We start from the raw sequence: 25,081 nt of genomic DNA, 5'->3' as shown, positions 1-25,081 counted from the left end.
TAAGGCATTGAAAGGAAAGATAATGGAGCTTTCGTGTGCCATCCATGTCAATATTTTTTCAACAACAGGGTTTTCTTTGTTATAAATAATTTAAAAGAGTCCTGTAGCAATTTCTTTTGTCATCTCCTCATTTTCCAAGATGCTAAGAACTAGAGTTCTGTAAAGGAAATAAGTTAGAATATTTGAATGTATTGAACTACTGAGCTTAATTTTAGGGAATTTAATAAACACACTATATATATGTCACTCTCTTTCTTTGAAAATACTCACCTTATTATTTAAATTTTTTGCATTAATTTTTTCTTGATGATTAATTCAAAAAAGCAAGACAGATAAATAAAAATACTATAAATATATTGTACTTATTTCAGGCAATGTAGTTATTTTTCTTACAAAAACACTTGAGATGAATTGTACTTGATTTTCAGTGGGCTAATTTTTTTAATCTATGCTGTATTTTAAAAGGATAATATTTTCAAAACTGACAAGTAAAATATTTAAGGACCATTTTTCCTATTTACTTCTTTAAGAAGGTTGGTTTGGGTCTGAAATTAACACATTACTTTTTGCCTTTCACATACAAAGTCCATTGGGCCCCTGTAGAGAAAGCATAATATTTCTGCTTAATCCTAATGTAATAACAAATTGGAACATGAAACATGACTAAGAAATGTTGGCAAGACTGATATGATAATGAAACCAACAATGATTAGTCATTTGTATAAAATAATATAAAATGTTCTGAATAGGGGAAAAAAGGTATTCTCACCGGCCAGTGGGGTCCAAAGACAAAGATTTGACTTCGTGCAATGTCAACACGGTTCCAGGCAAGAGCCAAACTCAGCTGATCAGGTGCTGATGCATTTGTACCTGAAGAAGCAAAAATAACTACTTCCTATTTCCAAGTTAATGATCACGGGGATGTTCAATATTGAAGAATAATTTGGGTCATCAAATGGGTTAAAAGTTAAGTGAATTTTCTGTAGCTTCTATAGAAAAAAGAATGGTCAGTAGTTAAATTGGCCCATTTAGCTAAATATGGGGGGCACAGGTCTGTAATGCCCGCTACTGGAGAAGGCTGAGGCTGTTGAATTGCTTGAGTTCAGTCATTAGGGCTAATGCTAACTGGATATCTGCACTAAGTCTGGCACCTATGTGGTAATCCCTTAGGAACAGAAGGCCACCAGGCTGTTTAAGGAAGGGCAGACTATCTCAAGTTGGAAAAAAAAAAAAAAGAACAGGCTAAAGGTCTCATATGTTTCAGTATTGGGACTAAGCCCATGAGTATCCATTGGGTGAGATAGAAAGATCTGGTTTCAAATATATGTATATATATATATATATATATACATATGTGTATGTATATATACACGTGTATAGATATATCTATACATGTGCATATGTGTGTTTGTATATGTGTATATAAGTATTATTTCTTTTTTTTTTTTTTAAAGCAATCAGGGTTAAGTAACTTGCTCAAGGTTACAGGTCCAGTTATTTCTGGGTGTGGTGCTGAGTATCTAAGCCTGGATTTGATCCCCAGGTCATCCTGACACTAGAGCCAGTGCTGTTACTCGCTGAGCCACCTGGCCGTCCCTATAAGTATTCTTTCTTACAGCTCAAATAACTGTGCTATATAGACATATATACATATATGTAGAGCACATTTATATGAAATAAAGATTAGGTTTAAGAATACTTTGAACTCCTCTATAAATTTCTTTTGCTTACTACTGTTGACTGGCCAAAGGAGCATTTATCTAATTCAAGCAGCCATTGTTTTAAAGGGTGATGGCATAATCAACAAGGATAACTCACCCATGCTCCTTTGCTGTGGTTTATGCAGGGTGCCTAAACTATTTAAGTCAGATGATAGTAGTTCCTTTATTTGTCCCACAAGTGAGCAAGATTATTGAAACAAGAACCAGTTGTGTCCTACTTTCTTCTATAAGAGTTTATTTTCAGAGAAAAGTATGTATATATTAAGGATTTTTTACAGTAAAAGTTACAAATTTTTTTAAACCAACTACATTTATAAATGTGCTAGATAAAGGTAAATTATCTTTATAAGAAATGATTGTTCCTCATACTCTTTTATAGTAATTACCTACTAATTACTAATTATATTTCATCATGAGTCCTTTAGCTTATGCCTTCCACTAAACTAAAGGTTATTTCAGGTACTGAATTTACAAATGTAGACCCACATATAAGTGGGGGAAATGTTAATGACAGGGAAGTGTTTAGCTTTAGTAATTTTTTAAAAAAGAATATAAACTCTTACAAGAATGTAAGAGAGATGATTTCATTTTTTTAATATTTGTATCCCCAATACCTAGCATAGCACTTGACACATAGTAGGAATTTAATAAATGCTCATTAATTAGTTTCTGGATTTACCAAAGGATAAGATGGCATAGATCCTAACATGTACCACTGAAAAGAGTACTCATATCACTGAGATCACAAATTCATTAAACCACTGACATATATAGCATGGACTAATAGTACTAATTAGATAGTATGCTTGAGAAAGGATAGCCTTGACAAAGGATAGAGCTAAATAAGTAATTGATTAATTAATGAGACATAAAAATTGATCCTAGCTTCAGGATAAAGTAAATCTCTTCTCAAGGCTGTTTTTGTTTGTATGTTAATTCCATTAGAAAGCATATTTTCATGAAGTTCCTATTACCATTGTGAAGACCAACCAGATAATGAAAAGATGATGTGATATGTTGGCAAAAATCCCTGAGTGAATGGACAATCTAAAATCTTGACTCAATTTCTTTACATTAAGCACATAAAATCACAATTCTGAGTCTATTTCTTCATTTAAAATGAGGATATTGGAATAAATGAGGTAAACTTTATTTTTATGTTTTTTTTTTGCTTTTTGGAGGTGGGAAGGTAGGGCAATTGGAGTTAAGTGACTTGCCCAAGGTCGCACAGCTAGTTTTGTGTTAAGTGTCTGAGGCCCGATGTGAACTCAGGTCTTCCTGACTCCAGGGCTAGTGCTCTATTCACTGTGCCACCTAGCTGCCCCAATGAGGTAAACTTTAGGGCCTCTTTCTTCTTTAAAAGCCTGAGATTCATGGCTTAATTTTAAACAATATGGTTAGCTCACAATGTATGTTAACAGACAAAATTTTGTTACTAAAGAAAAAAGAATATGGTGGACTTGAGTACTGATAGCACTGCTCTCTCACAATCAAAGACCAAATGTTTGGCACAAAGAATGTGTTTCCTACACATTGAAATGAGATGAAGTGAATCATGATTTTCTGGAGAACCCACCCTTTAGCAGAGCAGTTAAAATTGCCATTTCGATATCCTGTTGGCCTTCTGAACCCATTCGGAACACAGTGACCTAAAAGTAGAGATTAAAAATATAAATATTGTGTTAAAGCAAAGTTGAAAATAAGAGAAAGAGATTATATGTTTTTAATAATATGAACATACTGCCACCATGCAAGTCTCCTTCTAAAGCCTTGTGGTGGTGTGGAAGTGATGCTGACTTCTCAAAGGGCAGGCCAGTGCATCTAGCACAAGCTCTGGTAGGTTCTATTAAGCAAAAAAGCTTTCATGTTTATAAGCCCAGTAATGAGCCATATATCTGTCACTCCAGGACCAGCCTAGAAAGGTTCATTATCAGGTTGATCAAAGAGTCTTTTTGGCTCTTGGCTATGGTAATTGTGGAAGAATATATCTACCAAGTCATGGGTGGGAAAAGGGAGGAGGGTAGAAAGAGCTCAGTCTGTATAGCTGGAAGGTGTAACCACACTGGAAGTATCACAGATCCTTGAAGTGAAGTGAATAGGCCAACAATTACTGAAATAATTCTGTGGGCTAAATAATTTATAAGGAGGTGTACTTTATTTCTAAAGACTCAGTAGAATTCTCATGATAGTTTGATTCCTTGCCTTAAACTTTGCTCATGTTTCTATACAGTCATACTTCACTTAATATCTTCAAATGGCTCCATCAAATCATGACTGTGACAAGACATTGTGGGGTACACTGAGTTCGAAGCTCATACGTGGACTCAAAGGGCTCATAGAGATCATCTAGTCCAACCCCCTCATTTCACAGATGAGAAAGCAGAGATCCCATAGAGTTTAAGTAACTTGCCTAAGGTCACATGGGGAATAAGGAACCCAATCAGAATTTGAACTCAGCCTCCCAGGCTCTAAATTCAGTGTTCTTATTTAGACCTTTAACAACGATGCTATAAATGGTAGATATATTTCTGGGAAGACAAAATGAGGAGCTCAAATACTAGCTGTATTATAGATCTGACACTTGGGTGTTTGTGGGTAATGGGCCATTGGAGAATATTTGGATATACTAGCAGATAGTGGTCTGGAAACCTGGCAGACTAAGTCATCAAAGGGGATCCCTGAAGTTATCAGCTGCCTGCCAGCCCTTCTCGTGTCCCCCCCAAACGAAATTTATCTTGAACTTTTTAAAGATGAGGTCTCTGTTTCAGTTTCTTGACCACAGCATTTATGAAATTTATCTAGCTAGTTCTGAGTAAACCAGTAGGATCTGGACTTTGAACTTACAGGAGCTAGACTGAAAGTATAGAAAGAAAACCATTAAGATCTCTTCCTTTTCCTTTGTATTTCAGAATCATCTAGATGGAACAATTAACTTGATGTCTTTTTGCTATAAATCTGTGAAATGTCTATATAAAGTGGTTAGCATCCCTCTGGGATGTCTTCATCCAGGTGAAGAACAAAGACTCATATTGGTCTCTAAGCTGTATTGGACTCAAAACTGAAGGATGCAATAGTAGGGAACCTCAATATTAGCAGGGGAAAAGGCCTGAACCTGTGATTTCATTAGTACAGGGCACATTCTCTGCAACTTAGAATGTTAGAGAGTTGCCCAGAGCACTGAGAGATCCAGTAACGTGCACAGAGTCACATGGGCTTACATATCCAAGCTGATCTTTCTGACTTTGAGGCAGGCTTGCTGTCTGTTATGCCTCACTGGCTCATGTTTGAATGGGGCTTAGTTATAATGTATTGATGGTGTTGTTGCTGCTGCCATGTCAAATGTACCTGGGCATTTATTTTTCCAACCTGTTACTTCAACATATTTGGGAAGAGTTATTCTTACTTAATGCTTATAGTTTGATAACCAAGGCAGATTAAATTCTATTAACAGATTTAATATTCATGTATTAAGGTATACAAAGCACTTTTACCTCAATCCAGGAATTATTATACTAATTTTTTTTTTCAAATGAAGAAATGGAAGCTCTGAGATCCAAGGACTTGGCTCATAGGTAGTTGAAGGTGAGATTCAAATTCAGGTCTCTTGATTCTTCATATATCATTAGAGGGCTTTTAAATCTTTTTTATATGCCATAAACCCTTTTGTGGTCTGGTGAAACCTATTGACCCTTTCTCAGAATGTTTTTAGATGCACAAAATAACATATGTCAGGTTAAAAAGAAAACCAATTATATTGAAATACAGTTAACAAAGTATTTTAGAGATCTTAATTCAGTGACTCTGGGTTGAGAATACTAGAATACTGCCACTCATAGAAATGCTTAGCTAATCAAATATGCTCTATTTGCAACTTATTTGTAAGCTTAGAATGTTGACAGGGCCAATCCACATCAGAGTCATAGAACTCGGAGAGACCCAAGAGATTATCGTTTTATGGATGAGAAAGCTGGAACCCAGAGAGATAAGATGACTTGCCCAGGGCAGCCCAGATAATTAGTGCCAGAGCCAGGGATATGGCTCAGGTCCCCTTATTCCCAGTCTATTACTCTTGGTAATATATTAGGTAGCAGTGCTCCTGGCGTGGCTAATAGCTCTGTCCTGTGAACACACTTAATAGGAAGGAAGGTTTGGGAAATGAATTTTTGCATTTTCAAATGGAAATAATAAAACATTGTAATTACAATGTTTAACAACTATAAATCAGTCTTCTTTCATAATTCTTCTAATCCCTTTAAAGTCTATTAAGGGAGTCTGGTGAAGTTCTACAGGAATATCAAGAAAAATAATGTAGCTCATCTTCTACAATTTATTCCAAAGACACAATAATTAAACTGAAATTAATTTATTCATTCCATATCCAGTAGGATTTGGTATTTATTGTCCCTTCACGTTTACTAGGCATTGGTATGCTTCTTCTATTTGATGGCCTGGAAATAAAGGCTATGAAACTGAATAGAAACTCAGTACCTTCCTGAAGAACAAGAATGTTGTATAAAATTACTGATTTGATATGTAATGCAAAGTATTTCTTGGGAGCAGAAAAACAAAAAATATGACAAAATGTAGCTTAAAGCTGCCTGAGCAGAATTGGAAAGAGAATATAACATTTCACTGAGAGAGTTTTGAGACACTTACAAGTTCTTTCTTTTTCATACACTCCATGATAATTACAAACAGCTGATGGGATTGAATCTTGTTGTAGTTAAATGTTTTCTGAATGGTAACTAGAAGTTGATCCTTGAGGGAATCACTTATTATCCTATTCAAGAAAGGACATGAAAAGAAAAAGGAAAACATTACAGAAGACTCTGATCATTAAAATATATATTCACCTAAGTATCCATCTAGGATTCCTATTTTAATGCTACATTGGGTTGCCAGCATTTTCCTTTTTCTATAATTGCACATCTGTAGACAAAAACTGGTTGAAAGTGTTGACTACAGCTATACTAAATTCTAGCTTCCTGGAAACCTCATAAAGGAGGATAAAGTTGAAAGGGACCATATTGTCACTTCAGACAGAATTCTGTTGAAATTACATTATCCTGACTCTGAGGAATCAAAGAAAATCATGCAATAACTTTTTACTATTTTGAAATGTTAGAAAAAAATAAACTTCTTAGTTTCTTATCTCAAGAGACTTCCATATTAGCTTACTAGGTGAACCAGGAAAAGTAATATGTCAGAAATCCTACCCTCCTTCTTCACAATACTTGTGTGCAAAAGACAAAATGTCTGATGCTCGCCCGCTACCATCACAAATCACAACAGGAATAGGGGGATCTTCTCGAAGACATTCCAGGACAATGGAGATCACATTGGGACCCCCTTCAACAATGAGGCCAACGACAGGAACACCTTGTCCTAGTCCTACAACACAAAGGATATCTTCTATCAGGACTGAAGTTATAGCACTCCAAGGCCTCTATATCTAATCTGATCTATCTGAAAAGTTTTGACAGGTGAAGAGGAGCAACCCCAAATTTGTGTCATTCCACTTCCCCGCCCTCACAAGGCAGGGGGTCTAGACATATTGATTTCATTGATTTTTATTCAGGCCCATATTCTTATCATATAGAAAATATCAGAACCTAGAAATAGCAAACTTCCTAAACCATGTAGATTAAATAACATGTAGGTCTCACCTGGCTTATGATAACTGATAAGTAATCAGCTTTCTACAGGACAGGATTTGAGGGTCACCAAAACAATCTCTCCATTGGTACTGTTAAGATCCCTGAAATTTAATCATTAATGTTTCTCTAGAAAATGTCATTTCTCTAGAAAATATCTGTATATCATCTGTTGGGAGGAGTGGATAACACATTATTATACTGGTAGGGGTTTTCTACACATTTATAAAACACTTTAAAGTCTATAAAATTCTTTCCTTGTGACAAACCTGCTTTGCTCATTATGCAAGTATTATTATATTCACTTTTCAGTGAAGGAAGTTGATGTTTAGAGAGGTTAAATGACTTACATGCATTCATAAAACTAAAATATCTAATGAATAACCTATTACTACTCATTGTCATTAGCAAAGAGCAGGATACAAAAGAAATAGGTGATGTGGGAAAATGAAGATGGATTCTAGTCCCAGCTCCACTAATAACTTTCTTTTTCTTTTCTTTTCTATTTTTGCTTTTTGGAGGGCAGTTGGGGTTAAGTAACTTGCCCAAGGTCACACAGCTAGTTTTTTGTGTTAAGTGTCTGAGGTCAGATTTGAACTCAGGTCCTCCTGACTCCAGGGCTGGTGCTCTATTCACTACACCACCTAGACACCCCTCCACTAATAACTTTCTAAGAGATGTTGGATAAATGTCCTTAATTTTTGGGCTCAACTTCCTCATCTATAAAATAGGAATAATAAATTAAATTATCTCTAAGGTCCCTTTCAGTTATAGAATTCTATGAACTCATAACCAAGCCATTGGATTGGGTATGTTTTGATAGTGGGTAAAACTATGGGGAACATAAGGGCTGCTAAGACCAATGCAATGCTGGGGAAATAGAAGACAATATAGCACAAGGGCATGAGAAATTTGAAGGAGTGCATATATATGGAACTGAAATTGACCATATAAACCATCTGGTGAACTTCTTTATGGAAGAGGAAAGTGAAGCAAGGGAGATTAATACCTTGCCCAAGTGATGTGATAAAAAAAAATAGAACAAGGTTTGACTTTGGTCCTCTAATTCCAATTCTAGCACTTTTTCTACTGCACTACAAATCAAGGGACACCAAAGATAACTTGGATGACTACAGTTTTTCCTGGGGTTGACACTAACAAAATGTTCACATTCAAACACTGAACTCTTAGTTTGTGATAATATTCAACTGTCGCAGGGGTAGCTGGATGGTGCAGTAGATAGAGCGCCAGGCCTGAAGTTAGGAAGACTCATCTTCTTGAGTTCATATCTAGCCTCAGACACTTAACTAGCTGTGAGATCCTGGGCAAATCACTTAACCCTGTTTGCCTCAGTTTCCTTATCTGTAAAATGAGCTGGAGAAGGAAATGGCAAATGACTGCAGTATCTTTGCCAAGAAAACCTCAAATTGGATCATGAAGAGTTGGACACAACTGAAAATGACTCAACAACAACAACAAAGTAAGACAAGGATCTTCAACCCTATACTTCCAAGGAACTCCATGTAATTCCCACAGGGCTGCACAGTAGTGAAAATAGTAATTAAGAGATCACTAAAGAAGTTGGGCAGTTCTATGCCAGTGCTGCAATGGCCCTTTATTAGTAGAGTGGCAAAGATAGTATAGGTATGAGGGGTATGAGAAATGCGCTCTTTGAAAATACTCATTTCTTAATTTTGTACTTTAAAGGTCAATCTTGGTGGTTAACATTTATTTCTCAAAACCAATTGACTCCCCCTTTCAAATAATGCTTTCCTTAAGCCACTAAAGGCATAAAAAAGTGACAGCCAAAAAGTTCACATAAAGGACATGATAACTTCAAAATAAAAAGTGACAGTTAAATGACAGCTTTCAGTTAGTGATCCTTTTATACTCTTAAAAAATTATTGAGGATCCCAAAGAGCTTTCATGTGGGTTATATCTATTGATATTTGCCATATTAAAACTTAAAAGTTCTAAAGATATTTTTATTTCACTTAAAATGATACTTATAAACCAATTATTTGTTAACATAAATAATATATTTTATGAAAAATACCTATATTTTACAAACCAAAATATTTAGTTAGAATGGCATTATTTTGCATATTTTCCAAATCTCTTTAATGTGGCTGAAAAAAAGGCAGCAGGATTCTCATATCTGTTTCTGCATTCAACCTGTTGTGAAACATCATTTTACTTGAAGTATATGAAGAAAATCCAGCCTCAGAAAGATATGTAGTTGGAAAAGGGAAGCGTTTTTTTTTTTAAAAACAGGCAAATAATGTTTTAGTATTATTATGTAAATAGTTTTATCTCACAGACTCTCTTGAGGACCTACTGTGAGGACTACTGATCTAAGTGATGATAGAAGCTACCAAATTTTAATAATAGTCGAAATCCCTTTCAAACCAATAAAAGCATGGAACTCTTATTGGAAATTCTCAATTCTCCACTCTTCCAGATTATGAGATGATGCAAAAATTGTCGCCATTTGGTAATCTAGTTTGAACATAAATCTGAATGGTAACATTTCTGGAATATTGTTATCTGGAAGGCATCTGTATTGAGTTTGCTTTGTCCACTTCCAGAATGAAACAGTACCACTCTGAATTGGAATTTCATTGGTTTCCATTATTTCAGGTCTTCAGCAATATAGTGGTCAACTAAGTTTTGTCCAGGACAGTAGCAGAAATTAGGTCTTCTAGGCTTAGGCTGGAATCACTAATGCTGAAATAGGTCAGTGCTGTAGAAGACGACAGCTGAGCATCCCTTTGCTGTCCCTGCCCCACTCTGATTTCCAGGCATAGGATGACAAAGGGAAGCCCACAGGTCACATAGTCGGTTGAAGTTTTGGTGGTGTGATGACTTACAACTCAAAACAGAATAAAAACACAGCAACAAAAAACATTCAAGTCAACTAATATTTAAATTCAGAATATGAATCCAGGATGTCAGAAAACTTTTCAAAGTAGTAGACTGTTCTCCCAGTTCTAAAACATTGCTTGATAGTTTTAGCCTTTCAATTTTCTTCTTTTCTAATCTACTTTATCTTCCAACAACTCACAGTGTGTGGAGTGAAACCTTATTAAAATGCTTTTTTTAAAACATCATAAGTACTATTAGGTAAAAGAATTATTAAACTTTTAAACTTTACTAACCAAGTCCCACTACTTATTAGGTGAATTTTGCAAACTGTAAAAATATACTTTACAATCACTACTTCCTAACATGCAGAAGTATGATTATGACAAAATGAGATTATTTTTTAAAATATCAGTATCAGTACATTCAAATGAGTGTTATCCCCTTTGAATTTGTTACCTTTGGAGGCTAATATTCTTATTCCAACAAAACTGCCATTTTAAATAACTCTGGGGATTCCTGTTTTAGAAGTGGTTTCAGAGACAGTTTATAAGCCCTGGGAGAAAATCATACAACCAATAATCATATAACCAATCTCATTGCTTTATAGTCATGTTTATTGTTGATTCAACAACAGCTTAATCACTCTGGTAGATTCATTATCTCTTAGTTCCAAGTAACTTTTGACTGTTTCCAACATCAAACAGACCCTCAGAGGGCCAAGATATAACACTTTTGAAGATGCTCAGCCAAATTTGCTGGGATCTCTGAAGATAATTCCAAAAGAGGAATCCCCCAAATATTTTGAACAATGTTGACACTGGAATAAATCTGTGACTTCCAAAGTGACTGCTAGAAGGTCAAGATTTATTTGTATGTATAAGTTCTGACATTACTAATTCAGCTGTGTCTTTTATATAATGACACCATGGATAACTAATTATATATATATATATAAAGTCTCTGTTTGCTACTGATTACTATCTGGGCTTTACTTACGTGTGTTAATCTTTTGTAAAGAGATATGTTTTTCCAGTTGCCTCCGGAGCTTCACTTCTGCTCCGTATTTACCAAGTGTGCCATTATCAGCCAAGATGAAATGAGTATGCGAGTTGTTGAGCACAGAAAGTTTACTTAAAGGATTTGACATGGTTTGATAGACCCTTGATACCTAATGAAAAAGTATAGGCATTAAAAAAAGGTTTAATTACTGTAAAATACAACCTAGAGGAGCAATACTCATAAGTTAGTTTTGAGCTAAGTTGATAAGACAAGAATGATAGATAAAATGTTTATTTAATAGCTATTCTAATCTAATATGGTTAGTTGATGATGGTTCTTGAAAAGGTCATTGGTAGAATTGCCAAGTTCACAAAACCCTGCTTATAATGGAAGGTAGCTCATGAGTTATTATGCTTGATTCACCTTCACTTCTCTACCTTTGCTGAATTACCACATTACATAGTAAGCAAATGAATAGAATATTCATTACCCTAGCACAGTGACAATTCACAAATTTGTAAGTTCCTAAGACAAAAGACTTACATCCTTTCCAATGAGGTCTTCCTTGTTTTCCACAATGCCCCATGGAGCAATTCCTATGGCACAGATCCTGCCCCTGGATTTTGAAGAATGATCCTTCAAGGCATCACCTACATGGCTAATGACACCTACAAAGCAGCAATAATTTATCGGAATAGGTGATTTCTTCTAAGTCCCCTTCCAGCTATAGATAGAGCCTATGATTTTAAGATCTTTTCAAGGCCTTTGGACCACAACTTATATCTGTACTAATGCATTTTAGGAAACCCTCTTGAGTTCTATAGAATTAAAATATGAACTAGTGCACCATAATAATTTAAGGATGAAATAAGATGATCAATTCATGATAAATAATAATCCTTCCTTAGTTCCTAGAGGGAAAAAAAGCAAACAAATCAACCCCAACAAAACTATATAGGGAAGACTTGGGTAGCACTGCAGATTTTTATAATACTGACTTGAAGATCCAAAGACAGGCCCAAATGAGTTCCCTTTGGAATGCTATTCTTGGTTCAGTGGTCCATAAAGATTGTACCAAAGTCAAACACAAGCCATTGGCTAAAGAAAGATTTAGACTTAGCTCTGAATGCTCTGAAGATGAAGTATCTGTAGGGTTTTTTCTCGGGGGGGGGAGAGGGTAAGGGGAGTGTGGAGGGGATGCTATCCTTACACAAGGACCAATATAGGCTTTTTGTAGTGTTTCAATTTTAATATATATGTTATTAGTGTAGGTACTTTTAAAAGGCCTGTCTAAATTATTAGAAGGCACTTTGGGACATACAATTTCTGCCACCAGTCAATAAAATGGGAGGGAAAAAAGATACTCTATTCTTACCAGTACTGACTCCTCCTGTGAAAATCCAGGCTCCTGTTGTCATGGCAGCCTTGATTAGCCCCTTTCCAAACACCTGCTTCAGTTTGGGCTGCATCTCAAAGTTCTGGAGTCCCCCATGAACAGAGATTAAAAGCTTGGGAAGTTCTAGTTGCCAATCTTTCACCATAAGATGAAGAAGTGAATCTGGTTTGGTGTCATATGACACTCGGATATACTGTAAGATATTTTATGATACTCTCTGAGAACAAGCTCTTGGTTATGATTCTTGGTTCAAAGGTGAGAAATCAAATTAGATATATCCAAGTAGGGGATGTTCTTTTTTTTTCACCATGTAGAACCTAAAGGTCCCTACTAACCTCCTCCCTATCAATTCTGCCCTCCACCCTCAACCTGTATGACTCTGGTTCAATAACAGAGTAGAAACTCAGAGGTGGAGAAATCTAATATCTGATCTGCTCTGAGACCCTGGGCAGGACCTGGATTCTTTCTTTCATAAGCAGAAGAGCAGAATGGAATGGCAAGCTGCTCAAAAGAACTAGGCACTAAGAGAGGAGGTCTTCAGTAGACATTAAGATTTAAGCCTGACATTTTCAGGAGAGCAGAGATTAATATTCAGAATTTGTAGCCTCTGTGAATTATTTATTTGTGCCCATTGGTACCATGCCAATTGCTATTACATTTGCCAGCTATGTATAGTGTAATTCTGAGAGACCACATTTTGTAGTGTTTTGAACAAAACAAAATAAAATTTTACTCAAAGAACTTTCACAGGACAGTGAAATAAGTGTGTTACAAAAATGCAATGGCCAGATATGTGGGAGGGAGTATTGTCAGGACTCAACTATTTGAGTTGAGGCAAGAGAGTGTAGTGATTATAAAACTAGTTTTGGAGTCAGGAAGACCTTGATTCAAGTCCAGTTTTTGGCACAGTCTTTGACTGTGTGACCCTACACAAGTCATTTAACCTTTCAATGCCCCCAAACAATTCTCTGAAAATCACATTAAATTGCAGATCTGAACTGGTAAAGGGAGTTTCCTCACTGGGTGTTCCCCATACCAATGGAATAATAGATCTTGATAAAAACAAAATCATTTCAAGAGGGTGCTAAAAGGATGCATGGTATAGAAAGTCACTCATATCGAGCAATGTAAACTAGAATATCAAAGGATACTGCTTATAACAAAGAATTAGGACTCTCTGAGTTCTCTTTAGTTGAAGTAGATAGTTTCTGATAATCTGGACCATGGAAATCCATGGGAATTTTTTAAGATTTCAAAGTTAATGTATCTAAGTGCGTATACAAACACATACCTATCTCTCTTATGTGTGTATGTGTACATGTATGTCTCTCTCTATATATATGATTTCATTGATATGGATAGCTCCTGGGCAAGAAACATTTCTCTTCTTTCAAGTCAATACCTTCTTGCCCAGGGTCACACCGCCTGCATGTGTCAAAGGTAGAACTTACACCTAAGTTTTCCCAAATCCAAGCTCAGTTTTCCATCCATTACTCCACACTGTCTCTTATGTGTATTTTATGTACATAAATTAAATACTTGTGTGTGTATATATTTAAGAAAAGAAAACCACTTCTTGTAGCATTTCTCTATTTTAAACCAGTTAAAGTTAGGTACCTAGTAGCCACAAGAGTTTCTATGAAAGATATACAAAGCATAAACAAAGTGAATAACATTAGCCTGTATTACTTCATTGTATTTCTATGCAAAGAGAAGCTATTTAATATTGTCAAAGTTGGAGAAAAAAATCTCAACCTAAAAATCCTTCCAGGAGACCTTTGAGCACCTGAGAATATTATCAAATCACCTAATTTGTCAGGTAAAATAAAACTTCCTTTCCATATTGAAAGAAGGTTCTTGAATAGTCAAAGTACAGGATAGGGATAATTTTAATTGAAATTTATTCCATGGAAATGTCTGAGGCTTATGGCCCAAATTTAGGAAAGGGAGTCCTTTTTTCATGGAGACTCCATATGTTCTCTCATAATACAAGGAACCCATTCCACCCCTGAATGAAAAGCATGATGGAAGTATCATCTCTACAGAAGGCTTCACTTTTGTGGTACCAACAGCAAATTCCTCCACATTTCTCCTTGATGTATCTCTTACCATGGCTTTGTTTGAATGTCCACCACCCTGAAATTCCAGCATCCCATAGGAATCTGTAGGATAGAGTTGGGTATGTTTAGTGACAGACCATTTCTCTGGTTGCGTCTCCACTTGTTTATTTTCTTCCACGTTTTTGTTGGGGGTGCTGCTCGGGAGAGGTGGGATATGCTGGGAAAGAAGCAGGCCACAGCAACACCTAAAAATAAAGTTCAGAAGTCTCTATTTCCATTAAACAAGTGTGTCAACACTTTAGAAGATGCCTTATCTAGTCTCCTCATTCATTCCATCAGTAATACACTATACAGGGCCAGTCCATGCTACCAAATGTTCGTTGCCAACCTATAAGCTTGTATTAGAGTAAATTCCAAATCAGTATAGGTTATAATCTTTAGTTCGATTCTCAATCATTCAACAAGTAATTTTTAAGAGCTTACTATAATGGGGCACTGTGCTAAGCACTACTGATACAAGAAAAGGTAAAAAACCAGTCCTGCCCCTCATCTTTGATATACAAAGCACTGAGGGAAATACAAAGATAAATATAACCTGGATCCCTGCCTTGAAGTAGTTAATAATCTCTACAGAATAATTGGAGAATAAGATATTGCACATGGTTGCATTTTCCAGATAAATGATGTATGAAAATTCAAAATCTTTATAATTTTAACCAATTAAAATGAAAAACTTCCTAAAAATCTTGCTTCCCTGCCTTACTAAGCAGTTTAGTGACATGATTTTGCCTTTTCTTAATGGTAGAGGGTCATTATTGCAAAATCTAGTTATTGTACCATGATCCCAGGAACTCATTTATCCTGCTTTTGAATGGTACCAGATTTCTATGCTTTTTGAGTTTTAGAACTTCTAGTGTGAGAATTCCCTTTACTCAAGCAGATATCAGTCTATGGATAGCTTTAGAGTCTTAGAGTTGTCTGAAGCTTAGAGAAGTTAAATGACTTGTCCATAGTCACATAGCTGGTCTCAAGGCAAAACTTAAACATTAATTTTTTTGACTCCAAGTCCAAAATTCTATTCATTATTCCATACTATGTGAGTTCTAATCTACTGTTACTTAGAGAGCATTTTCCCCTGTTTCCTGCCTCCCGGACTCTAGATTCCCTTCATGGGATGATTGCCAAGGGAATGAAACTTGGTGACTCATTATTTTCTACAAATCTTCTTAACTATAATGCTATCCTTCCCTGATCAACTTATGGCTGTCATGCAAATAAGTATGGTGACCCATACTTGATCATGTGGAAAGATAGGACAGAATATATATATGAAGAGTACTGCAGAAATGAAAATATTAAAACCTACAAGTTATCTTCAGTTCATAACAAGAAAGAATGACAATTTCTAAGCAAAAATGTAATTAGTCACACATGTGGTGAGTAAATATGTAAATCATAAATCATATCCTATAACACCATCATGTTTCGATTATATCTCTGATATACTGAAACAGAACAAAAATAAGAAATTCTTTGGGATGATTATCTCTTCAATAATAGTCTAAAAACCTACAAGGTTTGGCTAAGCCTTAAGATACAGTAGCCTCACAAAATACATTTCTGCATCAAGACAAAGAAGGAAAATTTACTTCTTGTACTGAATGGTGTCAGGAGGCTAATGTCTTCTATATTTTGTTCATTGTGTGTCTGGCACATAATAGGTGCTTAATAAACATTTGTAGGATTGAACCTTACTGTTCTTAGCCCCTAGGAATATTCTGAATTTGGGTGGGGAAAGTGGAGTCACTGTAGTGATAGCAGTAGCCGTCACATTTCCTATAGACCTTCGGCAATCTTCTGGGACTGATGAACAGTCTTTATTCTAAGTCCACTGAAGCAACCTTGGAAAACGTTGGTTTTATCCACCCAGCTTAAAACAGATTATCTTAAGTGCTGGTCCTTTAGATAAACGTGATAGATATGGTTTGAGGCATGTCTTAAGATTTCATCAGTTTTGCACCTACCACTGACTTGCCCTGAAATGTGAAAATTTCTACCATTAAAATCATCCCTTCCAATTACAGTATTTCCTTCCAAAGGTCACTGAAAATTCATGTCCCTTTGAGGAGAGAAGGGATTGAGTGCATAATCTATTATTACTCATTAATACACCCCTTCATTTTTATCAAATTTATTGTCATAAAACCAATCAGAGAGCAGAGTGCTAGATTCCACATTTTTGAATGAGAAAAGGGCTGAGAGAAAAGTCTTAATTACAAGGAGCTTCAGAAGGACAGTCCTCTACTGGAACCCAGGAGTCCCATTTTCCGAGGGTACTGGTTTTGTCTTTTTTTTTTTTGGAGGGGGGAAGGCAGGGCAGTTGGGGTTAAGTGACTTACCAAAGGTCATACAGCTAGTAAGTGCTAAATGTCTGAGGTTGGATTTGAACTCAGGTCCTCCTGATTCCAGGGCCAGTGCTCTATTTACTGTGCCACCTACCTGCTCCTGGGCATTGGTTTTGAGAGGTTTCAAAGGAAAATGATTTTAGTGTCATATTGAAGGAGCTCACCCTAAGGAGATATTTGGATTTTAACAGAAGATCTTGTCAACCTGAATAACTCTGTAGTGAGTAGACTTAATCGTGGAAATATTTTTCATCAGGGTTCTTTTTTTAGTATCCTCAGACTACTTTCCCTGCTTTGGGCCACTATCCTCACCCATTTCTGCCCATACCAGGAGCTTCCTTTCTGAAAAGCTGTGAACCACAAGGCAAGATTACTATTTAGTTCACCTGTTCGGGTCTTTACTGCTGACAATTGTGTAGATGCATTCTCTTTTGGAAAAGGTCTTCTCTATCCAAGATTTTTGTCCCTGGAAGAGGAAGAAGTAAAAATTAGCATAACATCAATCCACTATCCATTTCTAGATGACAAAAAGTTTGGATTCAAAGAAACCTAGGAAGATCCGTATGAATTGATGCAGAGTAAAGTGAACAGGACTAGGAAAATAATGACATTGTAAATACAACTTTGAAAGACTTAAGAATTTGAATTAATACAATAACCAAACATGATTCCAGAGGAATAATTATGAACTATGCAAATCACCTCTTGACAGAGAGATGGTGGTGCAAAGTGAGCTCACATCCAAAAATGTGAGGCACACATATTGTTGTGTATGAACAGTGGAGGAGTTTGTCTTGATTGACTATGCATACTTGTTACTAGGGGTTTTTTTCCCTTTCAAGTATGTGTGTGTGTGTGTGTGTGTGTGTGTGTAGAAATTAAATGGTTGTTAACTGAAAAATAAAAGAAAAAGAAAAATGCAATTTTTAATAAAATAGGATAACAGACATAGAATTGGAAAGAACCTTAGAGTTCTAGTCATTTTACAATGAGGAAGAAACAGACACAGAAGTTAGTTATTCATATTGCTAAAAGTATACCAGGGTATTAATATCTTATTAATACATTAGTACCCCATCTGTGAAAAACCTTTGACTACATAAAATAAATTTGGGGGTGAGGAAAAGACAGAGGGATAGTCTGTACCATATCTTGTTTTTTAATATCTTCTAAATTGTGTTTCCATGACAATGATTTCTTTTGGAACGATAACTTTGGAATTTGGAAATTATGTGCAAACATGTATAAAAAGGCTCATGAATATGGATAACACTGGAATTTTATGTATTCTAAAATAAAGCCTGAAAGTTTTAAGAAAAAAAAAACTTCTATATGTGTATATGTACTCTCCCCTATAAGAATGTACTCCTTGAGGACTGTTTCATTTTTGTTTTTCTATCCCCTAACCCAATGTCCAGCCCACATTAGCTACAAAAGCTACATGACCACTTATCAGGTATGTTAAAGTGAGAATCCTTCTTTGGGAATGGGTATGACCAAGCTGGCCACTAGGGTCCTTCTCAACTCCGAAATTGAGTAGTTCTTGTTCTATGACATCCCCATTGAGATGTTTAATGGAGACATAGGAAGTTAAAGTGGTTAAAACAAACAAACAAACCTGGAGATGATAGGACTATGGCCAGGAAAAGCCAGAAAAGTACAGCAACACATTATTGCTTTAATTACTCCAACCACTGTCTTTCAGAGGGAAGTTCAATTAGTGAGCTGACAGTAGAGCCTGAAGAATGCTCTAAGTAGCCAGAGGCATCATTAATCATGGCAGCAGGAACCTATGCCTGCCTTCTCTGCACCAAGACAGCACTGCCCTCACACATAAGATACTGAGTCATTCCTATTGCCTCCAGTGTAGGAGCTACTCATAATTGCAGAGACTGTTGTACCAATTATACATTCACTGAATGTCTTTGCCTCTATCACTAACATTCTTCCTAGAGCTGGGTCTTTGATGAAATATCATAGGATACGGATCATAAGATCACAGCTCTAGAGGTAGGAGGTATCTCAGAGGACAGCTAGCCTACAACCCTCATTTTACAGATGGGGAAACTGTGGTTGAGAGAGGCTGAATTGCCCTGGGTCACTTAGGCAGTAAACATTGAAGACTGGATTTGAACACAAACTCTCTGGCCTTTGTACTATGCTGGAAGGAGCTTTCTTGATCATCTAACTCCCTAGCCCTCAAAAGCCCCGTGCTGGCCCATATTTCACAGATGAGGAAATCAGAGAGATGGAGTGACTTACCTTAATCCATACAACAGAGTTAGAATGAGAACCTGTTTCCCATTATCCCCAAACAATTTTTTTCCACTACACTGTCCTTATTTTCTCCATGAAACAGTGTCATTCCTATCATAAAGAGCAAGAAGAATTCCAAGTTTGTTGTTCTTCAGAAGATCTCTGGGATCCTATGGGAGTAATGGCCACATAGACCTTCTATGCATGGCAGTGAATCATGTTTTACTCCCAATTAAAAAGAAGGCAAATGGTCATTCTAGCTCAGTGGAATCAACACAAATGGTAGCCAGTCAGCCTTTGAAGCACCCTGCCTTTGTTTAATCTCTTTGCATAGAGCTTGATTGTAATTTAGGGCAAATAACTAACCACACTTTTGACTGGGGGAAAAATGTCTCTCCCCTCCCCCCCCCCTTTTAAAAGTAAGTTCTTAATTTTATGAACTTGGCTATGTGGGATGCCCACACCAAGTTGGTAGAACTATTTCTTGTAGTGAGGGGAGGAGGAGAGAGTGGTTTGTTTTTTTCAGGGAGATAATATCAACCCTGTGATTCTGGAAATAGCATCAAAAGCCTAGGACCAGACACATTTTAGAAGATTTTAGGGCAGTTTTCCAGCTATACTAGTAGAAAAGAGAAGTGAGGGAGAGCATTGAGATAGCTGACTATTAGAATTGAGAGATCTATGAAAAATAATAAAATGCCAGCAAACTCTAGAAGAGCAACATGGAAAGTCCCCAGGGCTAATTAATGAGATTAGACTCCTAGGTATACCAGAAATGAGTTAAATCTGATGCAGAAAGCTGGAGGCTCATTGGAATATACCCTATATGCTCCTTTACGTAAAAGGTGAACCTAAATAAAAATGCCTTTGGCAGCTCTTAATTTTCCAGCTTCTGAATGATTATGCTATTACCTTCTACTGCATTTTTTGAAAGGCTGCTGGGAATACCTGCAATCCATTTTGCCACTGGCAGCAAGCTGGTGAAGTGGGTAGTGTGCTGGGCCTGGAGTCAAGAATGCCTGAGTTCATATCCAATTCTGAAATACTTACTATGTGACCCTGGACAAATCACTTAGCTCTGTTTGCTTAAGTTTTCTCTTCTGTGAAATGGAGATAATATCACCTCCCCTCCCAGGGTTATTGTGAGAATCAAATGAGATAATAATTGTAAAGAACTTAGCACAGTGCATGGCACATAGGAAGTACTATATAAATATTAGCTAATAATAATCATCATTGTTATTGTTAGTATATGCTGGCCCTTGACTAAGCTGTGGGATAAGATAGTACCTTGGCTATTTCAGGGGTCATATCTTCCCTTTTTGTTGCCTTCCCTAGACATCCCGGATCCTCAGGTTGACTCTTAGCTTGTTAGAATAACCTCAGTGTGTTATCATACCTAGATCTGCTCTCTTGTGCTATGTAGACACTTTCTGGTTTCCTTACCCCCATCCAAAGATAATTATCCTATATCTACCCCATTTCTTCAGAGTTCTGCTATATGACTCTATTATCTAATGAAATAGATTGATTCCTGCTATAGAATACATTAATTTATCTAAAAGTAGCATAGATTAGTAGAAATAACACTGGATTTGCAGTTAGAGAATTTCTTATAAGTGATATAAACTGAAAATATTTATCTTTTTGCTCTTGGCTATTCATGCATAAGTGGATCATGGGATAACAGTGTATTACAGTGAAAAGAATTCTGTATTTAGAGTTAGAAGACTCGGGTTTGAATCTAGAACTCCCACTGTGACCCTGAACAAGTCACATAACTTCACTCAGTCTCAGTTTTCTTCTCTATAGAATAAGGAGGTTGGATCAAATGACCTCTGATGTCTGAAATTGTCAGCTAGGTGGTACAGTGGAAAGCATCTTGGATCTAGATTCAAGAATTCCTTAGATCGAATCCTAATTCACACACTAGATATCTGGCCCTAAGCAAGTCACTTAATCACTCTCACCCCCAGCTTCCTCTTCTGTAAAATGGGGGAAATCATAGAATCTACCTGACAGAGTTGTTGTAAAGGCCAAATGAAGTACTTTGAAAACCTTGAGGCACTATATAAATGCTAGGTGTCATTATTATTATTATTATTATAGTTCTTCCCACTCCAAATCTATAATCCTATGGCACTGGGAACCTACTTTCAAATCCTGGTTTGTTATTTGCCTTCTGTGTGACCTTGGGCCAATTCAATGTCCAGTACCAGTGTCTTTCAAGAGAGGAACTTAGTAAAGGTTGAACTGAATTACAGTTACTTTCACTTCTTTCTGGGCCCCAGTTTCCTCATCTGTAAAATCATAAGGTTGGTCAAGACCAGAGCTTCTTAACTTGGGATCTCAGGACCATGTGGATAGATTTCAGGGGGTGGGAAGGGTCTGTGAACCTGGATGGGGAAAAAAATTGTCTCTATTTTCACTAACCCCTAGATGAAATATATAATTTCCTTCAGTTACTTAAAAGTAGTTTTTTTTTTCCCTGAGGAGTACATAGGTTTCACCAGATTGACAAAGGGGTTTGTAACCCCAAAAAGGTTAATAATTCCAGAATTCAATGATTTCCATGTTTCTAAGTATAAATCTTCAGTTCCTGCAGTATTAATGACTCAGTACGTTAAGACTTCTCAGATAATGACTTAAACTTCAGGGGTGGGAAGCCTGCCATAGAGCACTTTAAGCTTTACAAAGTACTCTTGTCATAACAATCCTGAGAGGGCTAGAGCATGAATATGATCATTTTATAGATGAGGAGGCTGAGTCTCAGAGAGGTAAAATGCTCTGCACTTAGGGCATCAATGCCAGACTTGAGGCTTGGACCCAGTTCTCCGAGCCCCTATGGAATGTCACTCCCAGTCATACCCAAACCTCAAAGAGTTTGGCAGAATAAAAATGAATAATAATAATAAATACATATAAATTACCTACCATATATCACCTCCTGTGTGCCAGATACTGCACTAAGCATGTGACTGTAGCATAAGACTTATTTTAAGCATAGAACTTCATCTCATTTGATCCTTATCACATTCCTGGAAGATAGTTGCTATTATTATTATTCCCATTTTACAGATGAAGACACTGAGGCAACCAAAGGTTAAGTGAGTTGGCCAGGGTCACACAGCTTACTAGCTAAGTGTGTGAGGGCTGGATTTGAACTCAAGTTTTCCTGACTGGCAAATGGATGGCACAATGAATAGAGTCCTGGACCTAGAATCAGGGAGACTCGTCTGGCCTTTGATAGACGCGTATTAGCTGTGTGACCCTGGGCAAGTCACGTAACCATGCTTGCCTCAGTTTCCTCATATGTAAAATAAGCTGGAGAAGGAAATGAGAACCTTCCCGCCTACCCCCTGCCCCAGTATCTTTGTCAAGAAAACCCCAAATGAGATTACGAGTCAGATATGACTGAAAAAAGAGTGAACAACAGCTTCTGACTGCAGGTCCAGTGATCTGACCAGTGTATCACTTAGCTGCGAAGTCACCTATTGCTGCCACTTCTGACAAACTAACTTTCCACCCAGCCAGAAAGCAACCTTGTAGTCAAAGGCTTTTCTAAGCAGAAAAAAAGCAAAACCAAACCAAAACCCCAAACAGCATATAGGACTACAGAACATTGGCACAACTATGCCACCTTGTGTCCCTGCTTGGTATTGCATCGGGTCTCTAGCAAAACTAGGATTTGATAAATGAGACATTTCTATCTACTTTTATCCCTTGTGAAATTCCCTTTTCTCTAAATACAAAACACACAAAACAAAACACTTTTGGTTGTGACTGGCAAAGTCTGCAAAACAAGCTTTATCTGTGTCCTACATCATGAGGTTAAAAAAGTTTATTTGCTGCATCTGAAAAAAACAAAACAAAACAAAACAAAACCAAGGACCAGGGCACAAATCCTGGCTCTGCTACTTATTGTCTGTGTTACTTTGGGCAGGTAGCCTGACATTTCTGAGCTTCACTGTCCTCATCGTAAAATGATGGGGTTGGAATGAATGATCTCTGAAGTCCCTTCCAGCTTTAAATCTCTGAACCTATGATCTGAACAATGTTGATCACTATGGGATATGTAAAAGAAGTGTAAGGCATGATTCCCTGCCTTCATGGAGTTTATGCTTTTGTCAGTACAATGCCTGTAACACAGTAAATGCTTGTTGATTGATTGGTGAGACAAAACATACACAGGAAACAGATAATTGTGTAAAACACTGCAAACCTTAAAGTATTCACTTAGTGTTAGCTATTCATAATCATAATTATAATAAGCCCCAGATGGAACAAAGGTGAAGCCTGAATAGGTCTCAGTAAAGCATACAGATGAAGCAGCTGCTATAGTGGCCTTGCAAATAGGCACACACATCTGCCAGCCCATCAGTTTTTTTTACTGCCTGAACCTCCTTCCTTTTCCCACCCCATTATCTCTATCTAGTGTTTATAGGCAGAAAAAGGAATAAAACCAACATTGTATTCTATTCATTTGGTAAAAATAATTACTTACCCAGGGCAAGTGAGTTGGGGGAAAACTGAATTATAGGTCCAAACCAAATGAGACCAGCAGCCCACATATGACTTATTAACAATCATTTGCAGGCTGCCTTTGGCCCAATAACAGCAGCTGGTTGTCCAAGCCTCCTGATTGACAGGTTATAGACAATGGTGCTGGGAGATGGCTATTGAAGGGGCTTAGGTGGTGTAGGCCTAATAGTTCTGGGAATACTGGTTCAATGCACTAGGCTGACCATTGTGGGTTGTGTTGGAAAGGGGTGACTCCTAGGTGACAGGAACCTCCTGGCCAGATTCACCTCTTCCTGCCCCCTCCACCCCCAAAGTGGAAGCATGCCAAAGCTAGAGACAAAGAACCATGGAATCTTTGAACTAATACAGCCCATGGCTCCTTATGAATTGTTAATGTAAATTCCAAAACAACAATGGCCTGAAGGCAGGTCAGACAGGGGTGCATTTCACAAACCCTGTCCTTGCAGGCATAGCCTTTACACACTTGGAAAGCATGTGAAAATGGATAAGCACTTTGGGGATTCATGGGAAAATGTACAGCATGTTTCTTTTTCTTTTTTTTTTTTTCAGAAAATTACAAAAGTTTCTCCTGAAGAATTTTAGCCAATTACACTAATTCACACTGAGTGGTTGTGTGTGCAGCATGATGGACCCCTTCCCCCCCTTGCAGGAGCTGGGGTAGAGTGGGGTGGTGGTGGTGAAGGTATAGAACCTTATGTTTAATTGCTAGAGACCAGGAAGAGACAATCTATGATCAAGGATTGAATTGTGTTATTCAGAGTATCAGGGCTATTGGAAAGCAGAGAAAGAAGAGATCGATGTGGGTTAGAATAGGTGGAGAAGGCTTCATGAAGGAGGTGGGGACTGAAATGGGCCTTAAAATATGAGCAAGCTGGGGCGGCTAGGTGGCACAGTGAATAGAGCACCAGCCCTGGAGTCAGGAGGACCTGAGTTCAAATTTGGCTTCAGATACTTAACACAAAAACTAGCTGTGTGACCTTGGGCAAGTCACTTAACCCCAATAGCCCTCCAAAAAAAAAAGGCAAAAAATAATATGAGCAGGATTTGAAATGGGGGTGGAGGGCCAGAAAGCAGGGTATTCCAAGTAAGGCAGAACAATGTGAGCAAAGGTATGGTGGTGGCAGGAAAGCTCACAGGCTGAGAGAGAGAAAGAGAGAGAGAGAGAGAGAGAGAGAGAGAGAGA

The 25,081-nt window shown here is 37.2% G+C and overlaps 1 protein-coding gene across 2 annotated transcripts in view; it reads right to left on the bottom strand.

Annotated features, from left to right (window-relative positions):
- LOC138169186 (transient receptor potential cation channel subfamily M member 1) overlaps positions 1 to 25,081 on the bottom strand; it is a 77,154-nt gene that overhangs the window by 31,020 nt on the left and 21,053 nt on the right. Inside the window, exons 2-10 of one of the 2 annotated variants that reach the window (XM_069098409.1) lie at positions 17,487 to 17,566; positions 14,745 to 14,940; positions 12,615 to 12,828; positions 11,783 to 11,907; positions 11,237 to 11,408; positions 6,938 to 7,112; positions 6,378 to 6,501; positions 3,298 to 3,370; positions 770 to 870 (exon numbers count right to left, since the gene is read on the bottom strand). In XM_069098409.1, coding sequence (XP_068954510.1) covers positions 770 to 870; positions 3,298 to 3,370; positions 6,378 to 6,501; positions 6,938 to 7,112; positions 11,237 to 11,408; positions 11,783 to 11,907; positions 12,615 to 12,828; positions 14,745 to 14,786 — 1,026 coding nt within the window. In that variant the 5' untranslated portion in view covers positions 14,787 to 14,940; positions 17,487 to 17,566. Of the gene's footprint in view, positions 1 to 769; positions 871 to 3,297; positions 3,371 to 6,377; positions 6,502 to 6,933; positions 7,113 to 11,236; positions 11,409 to 11,782; positions 11,908 to 12,614; positions 12,829 to 14,744; positions 14,941 to 17,486; positions 17,567 to 25,081 lie in introns of those variants that run through there. The other variant, XM_069098410.1, reaches the window with a different exon arrangement.

The sequence above is a fragment of the Petaurus breviceps genome, unplaced genomic scaffold (assembly GCF_028583685.1).
Source record: "Petaurus breviceps papuanus isolate PSGF00001 unplaced genomic scaffold, PetGlider_PUasm1.0 37, whole genome shotgun sequence".
Taxonomy (NCBI): Eukaryota; Metazoa; Chordata; class Mammalia; order Diprotodontia; family Petauridae; genus Petaurus; species Petaurus breviceps.
Note: the sequence above shows the minus strand (reverse complement) of the source record. Positions and strands in the feature narration are given on the sequence as shown.